This window comes from Miniopterus natalensis, chromosome 13, assembly GCF_054644295.1.
Source record: "Miniopterus natalensis isolate mMinNat1 chromosome 13, mMinNat1.hap1, whole genome shotgun sequence".
Taxonomy (NCBI): Eukaryota; Metazoa; Chordata; class Mammalia; order Chiroptera; family Miniopteridae; genus Miniopterus; species Miniopterus natalensis.
The window spans coordinates 35,277,110-35,293,340 of record NC_142093.1 but is presented as its reverse complement, the minus strand read 5'-3'; the positions used below and the strand labels follow the sequence as shown (position 1 = coordinate 35,293,340).

At 37.5% G+C, this 16,231-nt stretch overlaps 1 protein-coding gene across 1 annotated transcript in view; it reads right to left on the bottom strand.

The window, feature by feature from the left end:
• ACTR2 (actin related protein 2) overlaps positions 1 to 15,194 on the bottom strand; it is a 32,491-nt gene extending 17,297 nt beyond the window's left edge. Inside the window, exons 1-4 of the mRNA XM_016224221.2 lie at positions 15,091 to 15,194; positions 8,510 to 8,620; positions 2,731 to 2,946; positions 277 to 349 (exon numbers count right to left, since the gene is read on the bottom strand). Coding sequence (XP_016079707.1) covers positions 277 to 349; positions 2,731 to 2,946; positions 8,510 to 8,620; positions 15,091 to 15,138 — 448 coding nt within the window. The 5' untranslated portion in view covers positions 15,139 to 15,194. The remainder of the gene's footprint in view (positions 1 to 276; positions 350 to 2,730; positions 2,947 to 8,509; positions 8,621 to 15,090) is intronic.
• Positions 15,195 to 16,231: the final 1,037 nt, after the last annotated feature.

Sequence of the window (16,231 nt, the reverse complement as noted above, 5' to 3'; positions counted from 1 at the left end):
AGTTTTTTAGCTCAAAATAATCTAAAAGAGGGAACCTACTACTTCTTAAAAAACTGAGAAATCTTTTTTCACTTAGAAATTAAAATGTATGTATTTTATTTGACAAATTTTAGAAACTGTGAAAATATTTAAATAAATATTTTTAAATACCTGAATAAATACATAAATACTGTGCTTTTCTGGGATTTACAACTTATTGAAAAATCAAGTTCCTTTGACATAAAACATAGTAAATGTTTGCTGAATTAATTATCCTAAAAGCTAAACTTCACCTACCTTGAGCATACAAAGTCAGAACTGCTTGGATGGCTACATACACGCCAGAAAACTGGTAAGTTTCAAACATTACCTGAAAATGCAAAAGCAAAGAAAAAAATATTGGTATTTTGAAGTTACATATTCTACTTATGTTTTCGGCCAAAACAGAATCAAAAGGCCTCAAAGAGCCCTCCATTCTCTTCAGCTCTTTGCGCCTTGATTAACTTCTGCTCTCACAGAGATTCCGTTTTGGGAAAGATCTTTGGATACACCCTGAGTCCCCAAGCATTTTGTAAGTCCTACAAGAGCAAAGGTTGCTGAGTGCTTTAGTTAATGGCTAATTAGAGTGAAAGAAAGCTTTCTGCATTTGAACAGCCTTTATTAATTGATGTCCCTTAAGGGAAATATCTTTTAATTCAAAGACAAACTATCTCTAGCAGTTTAAGGAAAAAAAAGTGGTAGTAAAATAGGGCAGGGAGACAACAAAATAAATGCAGCAATTCCTTAATGTTGGGAGATACAGAACTGCCTAGCTGCTGCTGAGCCTGCCTTCCCTACTTGAGCCAAGGCTGTAGCTCCACTGGAGGGAGAAGGAATTTCCTAGTATCCTCTCTAGTCAAAACCATGCTCATTCCTTGTAGTCCAGGTTGGCTGGAAACATCGTGCAGGAGTTTTTCTGTCATCTATAATGAGCATTCCTTGACTAGCATGGCTAACTACCACTCTGAATATACCTACTTAGAAATTTGACAACTGACCGTAATCACAATTATATAGAATTTAAATTTTACAACTCTGAAACTCATCAGTTAGCCCCGCCAGGTGTGGCTCAGCAGTTGAGCATCGACCTAGGATCCAGGAGATCGGGGTTCGATTCCCAGTCAGGGCACATGCTCCTGTTTCAGTTTTAGGTGTAGCTAGGAGGATAAAAAGTAATAAACTGTAAACCATAAGGAATGTTGTGGATTCTGTACCTAAAACCATGATCTTACATTGTCAGACCACTTAATACAAAAATTGAGTTTTAATCTAGACTTTAAAAATATTGTCTAACAATAATCTCTTCTAAACCCCTTCCAAAATTTCCACCAACATCTAAATACAGACACAGAATAATACAAAATATTTACATTAATTAGTAACTGAAAGCTACTAAAATAGTTATTAAAACTTTCTACCTCATATATAACAAAATGAAAGACAACTCTGAAAAGTCACTTATCTAAACTACTAAAAATGTAGACGTCTTACTCTCTGCAACTGCTTACTTCAGTAACCTTTCCGATCTCCTTTCAACAGGTCCTCCTGTTTCCCAGGTCCTTAGCCCTCTCTCTAACCACTGTCCACTCTCACTTCTTTGGTGAGCCATATTACATCTTGATGACTCCCAAATTTAAATCCTCAGACTCACACTTTTCTCGTCAACCTGATCTTAAATATATAACAATCTACTTGATATTTTTGCTTAGATGTCCAATGAGAACTTAACATGTCCAAGACTGGATTCCTGGTCCATCTGTGCCCCCACCCCAGTCCTGTTCTACTTATCTCAGTCTTTTCCCACCAACTTATGATTCTAACACATCCTTCCAATTGCTCATGTCAAAACCTTTGAAGTCATTCCATCTTACTCATATCTAATGCATCAGAAAATTCTTGGCCCTACCTTCAAAACAGACTCACGATCTGGCCACTTCTCATTACTTTTACTGCTATTACCCCTAATCCTAATGATTATCTTTTGACTAGTTGATAAAGTCTCCAAACTGGTCTCTCTTCCACCCTTGCCTCCTTATGATCTACTCTCAACACAGCAGCCACAAAAACCTAAATCTGATCATGTCCCTTCCCTGTGACAGCCCTTCATTTTACTTGAAGTCTAATTCCCTATAACAGCCTACAAGGCCCTAGATGATTTGGCCCTGTTACTTCTTTGACCTCATCTCCTGTTGCTCTCCACTCTGGCTTCCTTGCTGACTCTTAATGTGCCAGGCTTGCACTTGTTTAAGGTCGTTACTCTGGCTCCTCCCTTTGGCTGAAATGCTCTTCCCATAAATCCTGGCTAACTCCCTCACTCTTTGTTAAAACATCACCTTCTCACACAGGACCACTACCACACCCTATGTATAAATTCAACCCTCCCCCACTCCCCGTTATCCCTTAACCTGCTCTTTATCCCCTTTTAGCATCTACTATCTTCTAACTAACCATTCAATTAAGTCACTTTTGGGGGCTGTTTTTCCCTTCTAGAATGGAAGCTCCATGGTGGCAGGATTTTTGTTTCGTTTACCGATATAGCCTACTTAGGAATATTGATTAGCATACAGTTACGTGCTCAGTAAATAGGTTCTGGGGGAAAACAACAATTATTTTTATTCCCTTTATCCTTAATAACGGTAACATAAAAGAAAGAACATTTTCAGGGGGGAAAAGAAAGAAGCATATACATGCACATCCCATCTAAAACCTTACCTCTACAATCTTCTCTCTGTTTTTGGTTGGGTTCATAGGGGGTTCTGTGAGTAAGATCTTACAATTTCTCGTATCTATGTTAAGTTTCTCTGGTCCAAATGTATAGTCCCACAGGTGTTTCATGTCATCCCAATTTCGTACTATGCCATTTTCCATAGGGTAGTTAACTTCCAACATTGAGCGTAATTCACTTGCCTCGTCACCAACCATAAGATCCTAGAAAAGTATAATATCAAAGTTTCAAACCAAATTTTGCATAAAATACCTTCAGAAACTTATATTCCCATATTTTGATTAAATTTGGGGATAATTAATTTTAATCGTTCTGGTACTTTCAGGTCAAGTATTTCATTCCACAAGTTAAAAATTTTTTCTTTCAAGAACAATGCCTTGCGAAGTTTAATACATTTTTATATACAATGTGGTTTAAATCAATAAGTTCACCTTACCTTTAATACATATGTTTCCAAAAGAAGGGCATTAGCACAAATAAACCCCACATTTTCATATTTTGGAGGGTTTTGTATGAGGTTTCATCTGTTTCTTTTGCTCAAATTTTCAAAAAAATAAGGCCTGTGATATGTGAAATAGCACATCAGGGGGGAAAAACTAGCAGAAAAATGCTCAATGCATGCAGCACATTTCTTTCTACTAAATATCAAAATGATATTATAAAGCATAATGAAAGAAGCAAAAAAACCCAGGATTCTTTACTAAACTACAATAATTTCACAAACTTCTATCTAAATATCTGGACTAGAAATAAAACTAAGTTTCTACACATGCCTCATCAAGAGGAATGAAAATCTGTAGAGATATAAAAAGACACAGGGAAACAATTCTTTAAAATTATCTCATGAGCAACATTTTTTATCTTAAGGTGTAAGACTAGAAAACTATGACACACGAAACAGAATACTCACAAGTCTTGTCTCCAATGAGAGCATACTTAAGATGACCCACATTTGAAAAGCCAAATTTTGTATGTATAATAAAGCTAATGATGTCCTAGAACTTAAACTTACTTTAGAAATCAACTAATCAAGATATCAAATAATCCTAATTTCTACATGTACTGATGAATTTTTTAAAAACTAGCATCAGACATAGCAACTATTTTCTACAACACCTTAAGTTTAAAACATGGGGAAAATAAAAGGAACAGCAAAATTAACGTAAGATATATTTAAAAGGGTTTAAACATATATGAGTTGAAAACTTTTAAAAGTAACTTTTTTCTTTTTTTTAAAGATCAGAGAGAAAACCATGGTGAGGACTCTATTTTTTAAGAAAGGGTTTCTGTACAATCCACTGAAGCAACAACAGAAAGGGTGGGAAAGTTAAAGCAGATGCTAGAAATGTTCTCTAAACTTTCTGTGTTGCAACTAGTTTTTCATAAAGTTAATTTAACAACTTAATTTTCAAACTTCTTTAATATTAACTATTTAGAATCATCTGATAGGAAAATACAAAACTAAAACTGTATTTGTGAGCTCTATTTAATTACATGCGTATGTTGAATTATTCAGGGAGAAGTATACTGATACTTTGAAATACATCAAATAACAAGACAGACTGATGGATGGATAGATGGATAAATACGTGATACATCAATATAGCAAATATTAATGTCAGAATCTAAGTAAGTGATGGGTCTATGAGTTTTACTATAAATTCTTTCAACTTTGCTGCATATTTTAAACACTTCTTAATAAAATGTTAAGGGTGACACCTATACCTGCAAGTGCATGTATTACTTTTGGCCATTAACAAATATAATTTAATACACAATTTTGTTACTTACTTTCCTTTAAGATATATCTTTCTTTGCGTTGTTACAAAGTAATACATTAGATAATTAGATGGTTTACATAAATCAATATGCATTCACAATTACATTTCAACAAATTTAATTAGAGTATTAATTTTTATTCCATGCAAGAATACAGGCTTATGTACGTCTGACCCAACGCCAACTAAAAATAAAAGCCTCATATATTTATTTCTAGGCCACACGTACTCTAAAGGACTAACTGAAAGAAATGTCTGGCATTGAGTATCTTACCATCCCTCTCAACAAAGACGACATTTAAAATGGAAGAAAATAAGTTTTAACTTATTAGGTTAGTTCAAAATCTGAGTAGCTCAAGCTACCTAAATTTATCCGTATCTAAAACTGTAATTAAAAAAATCCTAAAACAGACCAGCTGGGCATGGCTCAGCAGTTGAGCATCAACCTAGGATCCAGGAGATCGTGGTTTGTTTCCCGGTCAGGGCACATGCCCAGGCTGTGGGCTAGATCCCCAGTCAGAGGCATGTAGGAGGGAGCCAATCAATGACTCTCTCATCATTGATGTTTCTTTCTCTCTCCCTCTTCCTTCCTCTCTCTGAAATCAATAAAGATATATTTTTTTAATTTTTTAAATCCTAAAACATATACTGTTCCTTAGAACATTTCAACTTCCAAAAACAAAAATTTTAAGCGTTTTATGAAGCAAGCTTGCCCTCATATCTCAGAACCAAGCTATAAGCGATCAAATCAGGCCTTAGATTTTTACCACCCACCTCATCAATAGACCTTAAGCCTAAACCATTACCTATTACCTGAAAGAATTAAAAACTACAATAACTGTTTTGAGATGCTGTTTCAAAAGCATTTATATATTATGAAAAGCAAGCAGTATAGATATTTGCCAAGAATCATTTGAACGATGTCACCTAAAACTGAAAAATAGAGCAAACACACTTTAAAAGCACAATGAAATTCCTAGAAGGAATTTCCTTAAAAAACATTGAAATTAAGTCTATACTGTTCTCTACAAGTAGACTCTCAAATTTCCTTAGGATTTTAAGACAAAGGCATGATCTTTTATTTAGGATAACTATAGGAATTTCCGTTTTTCAATGTTTTTGCTTATTCAAAAGAAAACTCCACAAAGTTACTGTTACTAGTTAAAATATATTATCACTAGAAATACCTGCTATTCATCTTTGTCAAAGCTGTTTACAAACAATATTAAAAAACAAATTTAAAAATAATCTACTATAGAAGTACTTACACTATCACAGAAAAATATGAGAGTAAATTGTCTGGGATGCACCCAGTAAGCTTCTAGTTCAAAAGAAAAAGACGCGACATTTACTTAGGGGAGGAATCTGTTGTTTATGGAAAAGTCTTATAAGACTTTCACCTTTTTCTTATTTATCTTCAGGTAATCTTGTAAAATCTGCTCATCAATAAGGATAGTATAGGAAATTCTCCCCCCTTTACTATCTATTTCATTTGCATATTTAAATTTTACTGTTTATTAAAAACATATGATACTGTACTGGATGCAAATATATATACAGGCTATGACAGGTAATGTTCAATTTAACCATGGGCAATATAGTGAATTTATCCAAATGTAACAACTTCACCCCAATCTTCTGGATCACACATATCCTATAAAAAGCCACTTGTTTTCTAATAATATGCACACCACATTCCATTTTAATTATAACATTCATCTATAAGAAACACAAGGAAAACAATTCAAACTATGTTAGTAATCAGTTCTGGTTTGGTCCATTGTACGCAATCAGGAAAGCACAGGGTCGAAGTACTTAAAATTAAAATATGGAAATACCCCCCTCCCCAATACTAAAGGGACACAAAACAACAACTACTGTCCCACCAAGCAAAAGTGGAAAACAAACAGAGAGCATGTGTGTAACCTCACTTACCATCTTTTTGTTATTCTACTTCAACAGGTCAAGAAAGGTGAAGAGAGAGAAGGTAGAAGTAAGAGTCAGAAAAGGCCTAAATAAAATCCTCACTGAAATTTTTAAACATACAAGCAATAGAGAAAAATTAGGTTGAGGTCAGATGCAGTACTACTATATTTTACAGAGTTAATAATTAGGGCCAAATTAACATGGACAGTTATTACTCCTGAATGAAAATTAACTCATTAAACAATTTAAATTTCCAGTTTTGTTTTTTTTTGTCTACCACATTTTAGCTAACAAGACACAAGAAGTATAAGTCAATCACTAGACAGAGGAATTCCAAAAAGTCAAGTTTCTTTAAATTCATTACTGAATTTAAGAACCTTAATTACAGAAAATAAATGATAACAGGAAAGGTCTAGCTGGGTAAGCAGAGGTACGGTTAGGGTTGTTTTTCCAAGCTCTAGCGGTCAAGTTAAATTTGACAGGCCTCTCTGTTTTCTACTGGAAGAACAATTTAACTTGAAAGACTTAAAAAGACTAAGCAGACTGAACAGAGCTGAGCCAACGGAACACAGAATAACAAACCATACAAACAATGCTACTGGGGAATTCCTTAGTAAAAAACATCTCATTAGTATATTGACTACTTTCATTTCTATCACTTGGCCTTAAAAAGCAAGAAAGTGGGAGTTAAAAGATATGTAATTTTTTGTGCCTATGTTGAAGAATAAAAATGGCAATGTGATATACCTTAATACCTCAAAAATGTTAATGTCCATAAAGTACATCAAAAAAATATTCTTCTTTAAAAGCCTGATACTGAACAAAAAGTAAAACTTTCAACTCCATTTAAAAAGTTTATCCTTACCACTATTGTTAACTAAATTTTAAGTCAAAGTTCATTTAAGATTGAACTCAATCAGGACGAAAAGTTCACAAAGAGAGTAAGAAATCCCATAAATTTCCCAAAAGATCATAAAATAAAAACTCATATTGAGTATCCCATTTGATTATCTATAAAATAACAAGAGGCCAGAATAATTCTCTATTTTAAATCTTTAAAAAATTAACACAGAACCTAAGTTTCAATTTGTATTTTTATTCACTGCTGATTCATCTCTAATTCCAAGAGCAGAGAGCTACCAAGTAGCAAATCTCTACCACCTATTATCACCTTCCTAGAAAGTTTGAACAAGTGTCCCAAAGAGGTTCACCTTAACTCGTATTTCAAATGACTTATAATCTAACAGTTCACTGAAGTCTTACCAAACAAAGACTGTCCAGATAGGATCAACAATGCTAGCTTGTTCACACATAATTCAGTGAAAGAGCCCTTAAATTCTACCAACCTGACCGCTAAGCCACCCACAGAATTTAAGTCAATTGATGACAAAAGTCCTTTTGACTGATCTGTTCTCTTTTTTCTTCTAAAATATCGTTAATTCCCACTTGATTTCCAATCCCTTTAATATGGGAGAAAAATCTATCATCCTTAATGTTGAGTCTCTCGTGTCAAGTACGGTAAGTAAGCAATGATAACCTTCCCTCTTCTCCCTTTCTGATAATAATGCAAGGCCAAATAAAGACTTGCATGCTTCCCCCTCCACATTATGAAAATCAGTTACTACATTAGTGAAAAGAGAAAACAGTAAGATTTAATCCTGTGTTTTCCTGACTATATAAAAAAATAGGGGGAATCAGGCCATGAGAACATGAAAAGGAAAAGTCTAAGGTCCCAACGGAACACTAACAGATATAATGACAAATATATGGAATTGAAAAACATAAAAATGCCAAGCTGATTTCTTTAAAAATTACAATTCACATTCATATAAAAAATCTTAAGTATTTTACTCCATTCAGCGAGTAATGGCATCAAGCCATACTTAAAGTCAAATAAAATTAACTTCAGTTTTTGTGCCTTTCTTCAGGTGTTTACATAAATTAAAAATATAAGAATCCTGCCCTCCCCCTTTGCTTTTCATTGCATCATATTTTAAAACTACTTAATTCAAAGAACATCTCACAGGTTTTGACCCTCATTTATCAATAAATAAAATATTACCTTGATTTCAATGTTTCCCACTTTGGTGGTTGATCTGATAATAGGTCTTCCAACCAAAGCTGGGAAGATGTGTTCTGGAAAGTTAGAGCCTGCATATCCACACTTCACAAACTGGAAGAGAATAGTAAAAACGGGTTAGTCAAGGTATTTACTATATTCATTTGAAAACAGCATCTGAAAAGTATCACTTTGCATTTATACAATATTTTAAACTTTTGGTGCTTTCAAAATACCCAAACTCGTCATCCAATTTGTATCTCATTTTATTTCCTTTATGGCAATGACTACTACCAGAGTTCATGTTTATTTACCGATAAACTGCTTATTTAGTGCCTAAGTACCCCTACTACAGGGAAAGCCTCAGGAGAGCAGGGAGCTCAGCTGAGCAGTTCACGCTGGATCCTGATGCCTCAAAGAGGTCCTGACACACAGTGGTCACACGAGAAGTATTTGGGCCCTGGCCAGTGTGGCTCAGTTGGCTGGGCGTCATCCCATGCACCAAAAGATTGCCAGTTCGATTCCCAGTCAGGGCACATGCTTGGGTTGCAGGCTTGATCCTAGGTAGGGGACATGCAGGAGGCAGCCAAAGTTTCACTCTCACATCGATGTTTCTCTCTCTCCCCCCTCCCTTTCTCTCTCTCAAAAACTTAAAATATTCTTTTCAAAAAAAGTATTTGGGAATGGACAAATTCACTCAACAAATACTAAGTATTTTTAAAAGAGATGTTAGAAAATAAACAGAGCTAAAGTTTTAATTCTAAAGCATGCTTGCATTCATCTCTGGCAATCCACTTAAGCACCTTCATTTTCCAAAATGGGAAAAATCAAATGGAGTTTGGACTAGCATCATGTTAAAACAAACATTTATTAGGCATTTTGGGGTATTTAGTTTTATATTTAGATATATGTATTTAGTAATCCAGGTAACATATTTTCATATTCAGATAGTGTACTTCTCCAATGAGGGCATATCATTATTGATTCTAATGATACTTCTATTTATGCATAAGAAACTGATATACTAGAAGATTTAACAACTAGGATATTTAACAACTACAGTAAAACCAAAAATAGAATCAAGGGTTTCTCAATTCTTATACCAATAATACAGTCTGTTCAGTCTTATTCTTAAGAGCAGACATTGCAAGAAAAATGCAATTAAAAACTTCAGGGTAGGGGAGGGAAAGTTAGCAGGGAGGCTGCTGAGAAATGTTTCACCTTTAGCTGCTGCCTTTTGGCAGCACAGAAATACAAGTTATGGCCTCTCAGCCGACCAGGGCTCCATCTTTTGACATACTGTCACCACTGCTTCTTGGTGCTTTGTGGTCCCGGTGGAAGGAGGAGAGAGTTCTGGAAATCTGATATCCACCAGTGAAGTGTTTTACTTCTCTGTGGGGCCTAAATTTGGGAACTTTTAGGTAACCTCTCCTGCATACTGCCCCTCCCCACTCTAGAATTTGGACTTCTGGTGTACATGGAGGAGCTCTGGCAAAGTGTTCAGGCCAGTTGCAATATGTTAGGAATAGGCTTTTGAAGATGAGTTAGAGGTGAGTGGACTTGAGGCTTTGTTTTAATCTGCTTCTTTGGCATTTGGCATCACTGCCCTCTGTTTCTGGTGGTGAGCACAGTTCCTTTGTCTTCACTGCTTTCTGATGAAGATGAGGGACTCCCCATCCCTGCCAGGACCATGCTGGACACTGCCCGGATTGGAATGGAACTAAGTCAAAATCTAGCTCACTTGATATGAACTGAAATGACATGGAAGGATAGAGACTCTTGTTACTATCCTGGCCATACTGAAATTTCTACATAAATAAAATCTGCCATGATCACCAGACTAATATAAATATTAGTCATAATTTACACATATATTCCAAAAATAGAAAGTAAATACTATGTAGACATTAAGTTCTTATGTTTACCTCAAAGTAATGAACAGATTATGGACAGTGGGTGTGTCAAAAGTGTCCATACTCCAGACTAAAAATGCTCACTTATATAAGTATGTTATTAAGGAAAACTATAAAATGAACAACTGAAAAAAGAATCAATAAGTCTCTAAGGGCCATTTTCAGCATATTAAATGTAAACAAATGATTTAAGTGAGAAACCATAATAGAAGTTGAAGGTGGGAGGAAGAGCTTTGGATAGGGGCATAAGTCAAGCCCTGGTACAGGGAGGAGGTTAGGAAGGTTGACATGCCTCTCCTCTCATTCAGATCAGGCCTCACATTCAGAAACATGCAACATGGCAAATCTATAAACAATCACATCACTCAGTGTTTTCTGATTATAATTGTTCTGATGAGTAGTTCATATATTAAAATTCTTATCTGAGAATATTTCAAGGGACAAAATGTTTGCCAAAGTGCCTGAGATAGGTCAAAAATGTACCACCACCTCCCACCACAAAACTACAAAAACAATTGCAAACCTACTATTCCTGTGCTTTACAAAAAAGGGAAATGTGGCTTTAACTCAAATTAAAGGTATCATTCACTTGTTAAGGAGATTATTCTGCTTAAGTAGTTTATTGGAAGCATTTGCTGCCATAGTAATCTAGTGCTAGCATTCCTATAGGGTATTAGATAACTCGGTTAAAATGGCAATAACTGCACTATTTCACATTATTTAATGTGAAAACAATGACAGCTATAATAACAAGAATATGATTAAAATTATATTCTCAATATAAGCTATTTTTCAATAATATAAAACCTATTTCTCAATAACATAAACTAGACAATAATAAAATAGACAATCTGGCATTTCCTTTCTTGCAAAAAAAGTCAGTATTTTAAAAAATCTACATCTAAACCATGATGTGATAAAATGCAAAAAAAATATTTTTTTCTAAACTACTCATTTGGTATCATTTAAACCTTGAAATTCCTCCCCCACTTCAATCATTTTAAGACTTGGAGACTTAGTTCTCTCATTGAGTGCAATACGTCTGTGTTTAAGAAATAGCTTTTTACCATATATAGTTTCCTCTTCATAGCACTGTGGTTTAAACTGGCTCCCTTACTTCCCACTGAGTCATCAAATGGTAAGAACATGAACGGTATAATGTTCTTTCAAGCAAAAATGAAAGAAAAAAAAGTTCCTCTACATTTCCTCTAAAAGATTCTTTCTCCTCTCAAAAAATAAACAAATTTATAAAGCTTTACTTGGGCTTATCATATTTGTATTTTTCCTTTATTAATTTTATGTAATGGTACTGATGTATTAACTTAATTGTATAGCGATTATTCTGATCTTACACGGCCAAAATATTCATTCTATTTATTCCAAAGCATTTTGCAGGGTAAAACCAAATTTGTTTTTGATTTATTTCTATTCCAAACACTTCTAAATTCAACAAAATAAATTAGCAAAAGCCTGATAAAGCAGGCCATACCCAACTACAAATGTGAATTCTAAATGAAAATATAATTATCCTAGCATTACACTAGACCCTAAAAACTACCAGTCACACAGTAGGCCGTTGTCTTCATTGTTGGTGATGAAACATAACTCACTGCTGATGAAATTACTCAAGTTTGGTAGCAGAATACACAACACCAGGGGCCTGGGCAGAGCTCTTGAAAGGCACCTTAACCTAAGAAGATTCCAGATTTTCCCCTATCTGTCCACTTCCAGTGGCTCTATTTTAAGTGGTAGGTTTGAACAGTTATGAGGATAAAGCAAATAAATTATTGGAACTGGATGAGTTTTCCTCCTCTAGGCTGCCCTGATAAGAAACTGGTTAGGGGCTAGTGAGGAAGCAGAACAAGGACCAACATCTGGCATGTGATCATAAGAACTCACCTGCTCTTAAAGCATTCGCCTGCCAGAGGAGCTAAAAAAAAAAGTCATCAACTTCTCAAATTGCCTATAATTAAAATTTTAAAACCTAAAACAAACGTGTAAGAGGCAAGTTGCTTTAGGGTAACAACTATTCCCACAACTTTTTAGAAATTAAATTTTAATATCTTGTTTAATATTTAACTGTAAAAGAATCATTCATTATACCTTCGGGTAACTAAATAAAATCAAGACGACTATAAAATAGAATATACAATCTAAGTGGTTTCTATTCCTCTAAATTTTCAGATATATCACAGCATTCCTGACTACATATTGTATCAGAACTGTTTCTTCATTTGAAGTCGATTATATCTATAGAAAATCTAACTAAAATTTAAAAATAAGAAATGTAACACCAAATACATTTTTGCTTGAACTAGCTACCCTTTTTCCTATATATGGAATAGGACTGATTTTTTTGTCTTGAAGAACAAGATTCTTAAATTATGAATTAGAATATGACTAATAGATAATATACAATCAGCTTCCTAACATAACTAAACTAATGAAATAGTAACATAAAAATGAGCTCATGGCCCTGGCCAGTGGAGCTCAGCTGGTTGGAGTGACGTCCCATACACCAAAAGGTGGTGAGTTCAATCCCTGGTGAGGACACATACCCAGGCTGCTGGTTTCACCCCTGGTCAGGGTGAGTGCAAGAGGGAGCCCATCCATGTTTCTGTTTCTTTCTCTCTTTTCTCTCTCTCTCTCTTCCCCCCTCCCTCCCCTCCCTCTCTCTCCCTCTTCCCCCTTCCTCTCTCTAAAGCCAATTTAAAAAAATTGTTTTAAATGAGCTCATGGTTAACATTCCTATTCTAATTGAATATCACAAATCTCATTACAAATACAGGGCTCGTTACCCTTCAAAGAACAGGAATCTATCAAAACACAACTGGCTCAGGTTTCTAAATATCTGGCATATTCACAAAACAAAATGTTTTAAATTCAATTTTTAAAGCTTTAAATTTATTTAGAGGTAAATTTGAGACTAATATCTTTTTTAAAGTACCTTTAACTGAGTTATAACTGTAAAAGTAATAAATGTTTATAGTTTCTTTAAAGATAATTTTATAGTACATGTCTTGTTAAAAAAACAAAGAACATTTTTCCCATTATTCAAGAGTCATGAAGTCCTCATTTTCCCTCATTCCGTTATCCCTATTCTCACAAGTAACCAGTATGAACATTTCTTATGTATCCCTCCAAAACTTTCATATACACATACAAGTTTGTGAGCATACAGATATCTTTAATAAAGCATACACATGAGTCATTTTTAACTTAATAAATCTTAAGACAACTTTACATAACAGATCTGCCTCTTTTTTAAAAAATATTCCATTATATGATAACATCCTTATTATTCAAGACCATTTTTAACTAAGTTCAGATAAAGCTTAAAGTTTAGGGAAGTATTATGGCAGTGAATATTAGGTCTTTCCCCCCTCAACAATCCAGTCTGCAAAGTGTTTTAAGGTTCGAGTAAAGTCTTTTTTAATTCATATGTCACATTTATGGAAGAAGGGGGAGAAAAGTCACAAAACATACAACTCCAAAATGGTTAGACATCACTGTAATGTAGGAGAAAATTATCATTATGGAACTCATCCAAAACAAGTAACATTTCTGACTTGCTGACTTGGCTGATCAAAATACATTTTTCAAAGGAGGGGGAGTTGAAAGAAACAGCTTTCTAATAATCTTAATCAGTGTTTTACTCAGATTTTTACAATTATTTGCATTTTAGAATCTCAAAGACCAACATTATCTGTAATCTGCACATAAGGAAAAAAACGGGGACCCTGGCCGGTGTGGCTCAGTTGGTTGGAGCGTCCATGCACCGAAGGGTTTGGGTTGGATTCCGGTCCCAGCACATACCCAGGTTGAGGGTTCGATCCCCGTAGGAGAAACAACCGATGTTTCTCACATTCACGTTTCTCTCTCTCTCTCCATCTCTCTCTCTAAAATCAATAAAATAAAAAGGAAAACATATCCTCGGGTGAGGAATTTAAAAAATTTTAAAACGGGGGGGAGAGAGGCGCCAAAACTGGTTAACTTCCCCCAAGGTCAGTAGAATTTTAACACTCGGCCCCCTTGAGGGGTCCTAGATGTTCCAAGATCATTCAATGGAACATGCTGGTGTCTGCGGAACCGCCCATGGGCCAAATTCTCGGTATGCAGAACAAAAAGTAAATTATGCACTGCCGATCTGGCCTCCACTTCCATCAAAAAAAAACCCCTCAAAACTGCTAAAGGGCTGAGGCTTGCACTGACAGCAGTTCCTTTTTTTTTCTTTAAGCCCGTTTCCTGCCTCCCTTTCGGTACCTACACAGGAAGCGGAAGGCCTCTGGTCTTTCCCCTTTTTAAACACCGGCGACCTAGAGGAAAGAAGCCCTTCTCGAACACACAAACCTAGTCTTCTACCCTTCGACCCTTTAGCCAAATTGCTCAGCTGGGAGCGCGGAGCCGGCCCCTGCGGGGCAGCAGGCAAGATCCCCGCGCAGTGCCGGCCGCGCCCGCCGCCCCGACCCGGAGGGCTGAGGGAGCGGCAGGCTCTGGGAGCCCGAGGCCCTTGCTCCCCACGCCCGTGAGGCAGAAAGGGCTGCCCCGCGCCCCTAGGCCCCGACGGCCCTTAGGCCCAGGGATGCAGCGCCGGGCGCCGAGGGCCGGCGCGTCCCCCGCATCTCCGCGCCCGGACCCGTGGCCACCGCGGCCTCCCCGTCCCGAGCTTACCCCGGTGCCGTTGTCGCACACCACGACCTTCCTGCCCTGGCTGTCCATCGTCCGCTCGGAAGAGAGCCGCCGCCGCCCGGAACAACCTACAGCCTCCACCTACAGCAGCCGCCGCCCGGCCCTTTCCTCTTCCTCCTCCTCCCACTACGCTGCCCCTCCTAGGGCTCAACTCTCTTCCCCGTACCGGAAGTCGCTACTCCGCCCTGCCCAGCCCCGCCCCGCCCGTCAATTAACTGACGGCCCGCGCGGAAATGGTGGGGACGGAAGGCCGAGACTAACAGCGGCCAGGCCCAATAAGAAGCGGAGGAGCGCCGACGCCCCGCCCCCAGCTCCGGCTCCCGCTCCTCCCTCTACGTCACCGCCCACCCGAGCGACTCTCAGCGTCTGGTTTCCGGCGTTTCACAGGGCGTTGACTCCCGCGGACCCGGTGGCCGTCGCCTCCTTCTCGCTAGGACGCCGTAGGGCGCCGCTTACCCTTCTGCAGAAAGCTCAGGCGGCGCAGCGGGCTTATCGCGAGATGGCCCTGGACTGTGGGGTGGCCGGCCGTGAAGGGGCGCAAACCTGGAGGTCCTCCCGGGTCGCACCGTTGAACATGGCCTCGTGTGCCCTTGCTTCTAGGCCTTTTCAGTGGACAGAGCCGGAATGCATACACACACGTATTGGAAATCGTGCGTTTATAGAGATACCTCCGGTTCCAGCCTAATCCTTCTTTGCCCAAGTGGTCCTTAGTCAAGCGCGAGTGGGTGCCTCGTGTCCAGCCTCGTCGCGCACCACCGCCTTCCGGCAGCACCACGTTGTATCGCGCCTCTTCAGTATTCGCTCCTATTTCAGTCCAGAGCCTCAGCTTTGAAATCAGACGACCCCAGTTTCAAGTCTGGCCCTGCCACTCAAGGGTTTTCTGATTTGGGCTTACCTGTGCATGGTAATAATCTCTATTTCTGTCTGTCGTAAGGATAAAATTATGTGCATAGAGGAAGCATCCATTCAGCGGTAGCGATTGTCAACCGAACTCACAGGGTCAGGACTTTGGCTAGAAATAAAGGACAAAGATTTACCTAAGGGTCTTAGGGCTTGCAAATTGAAAACACAGTTAATATCCAGAGTGTTCCAAAGGAGAAAGAAAAGCTGAGCGTTCTTGGAG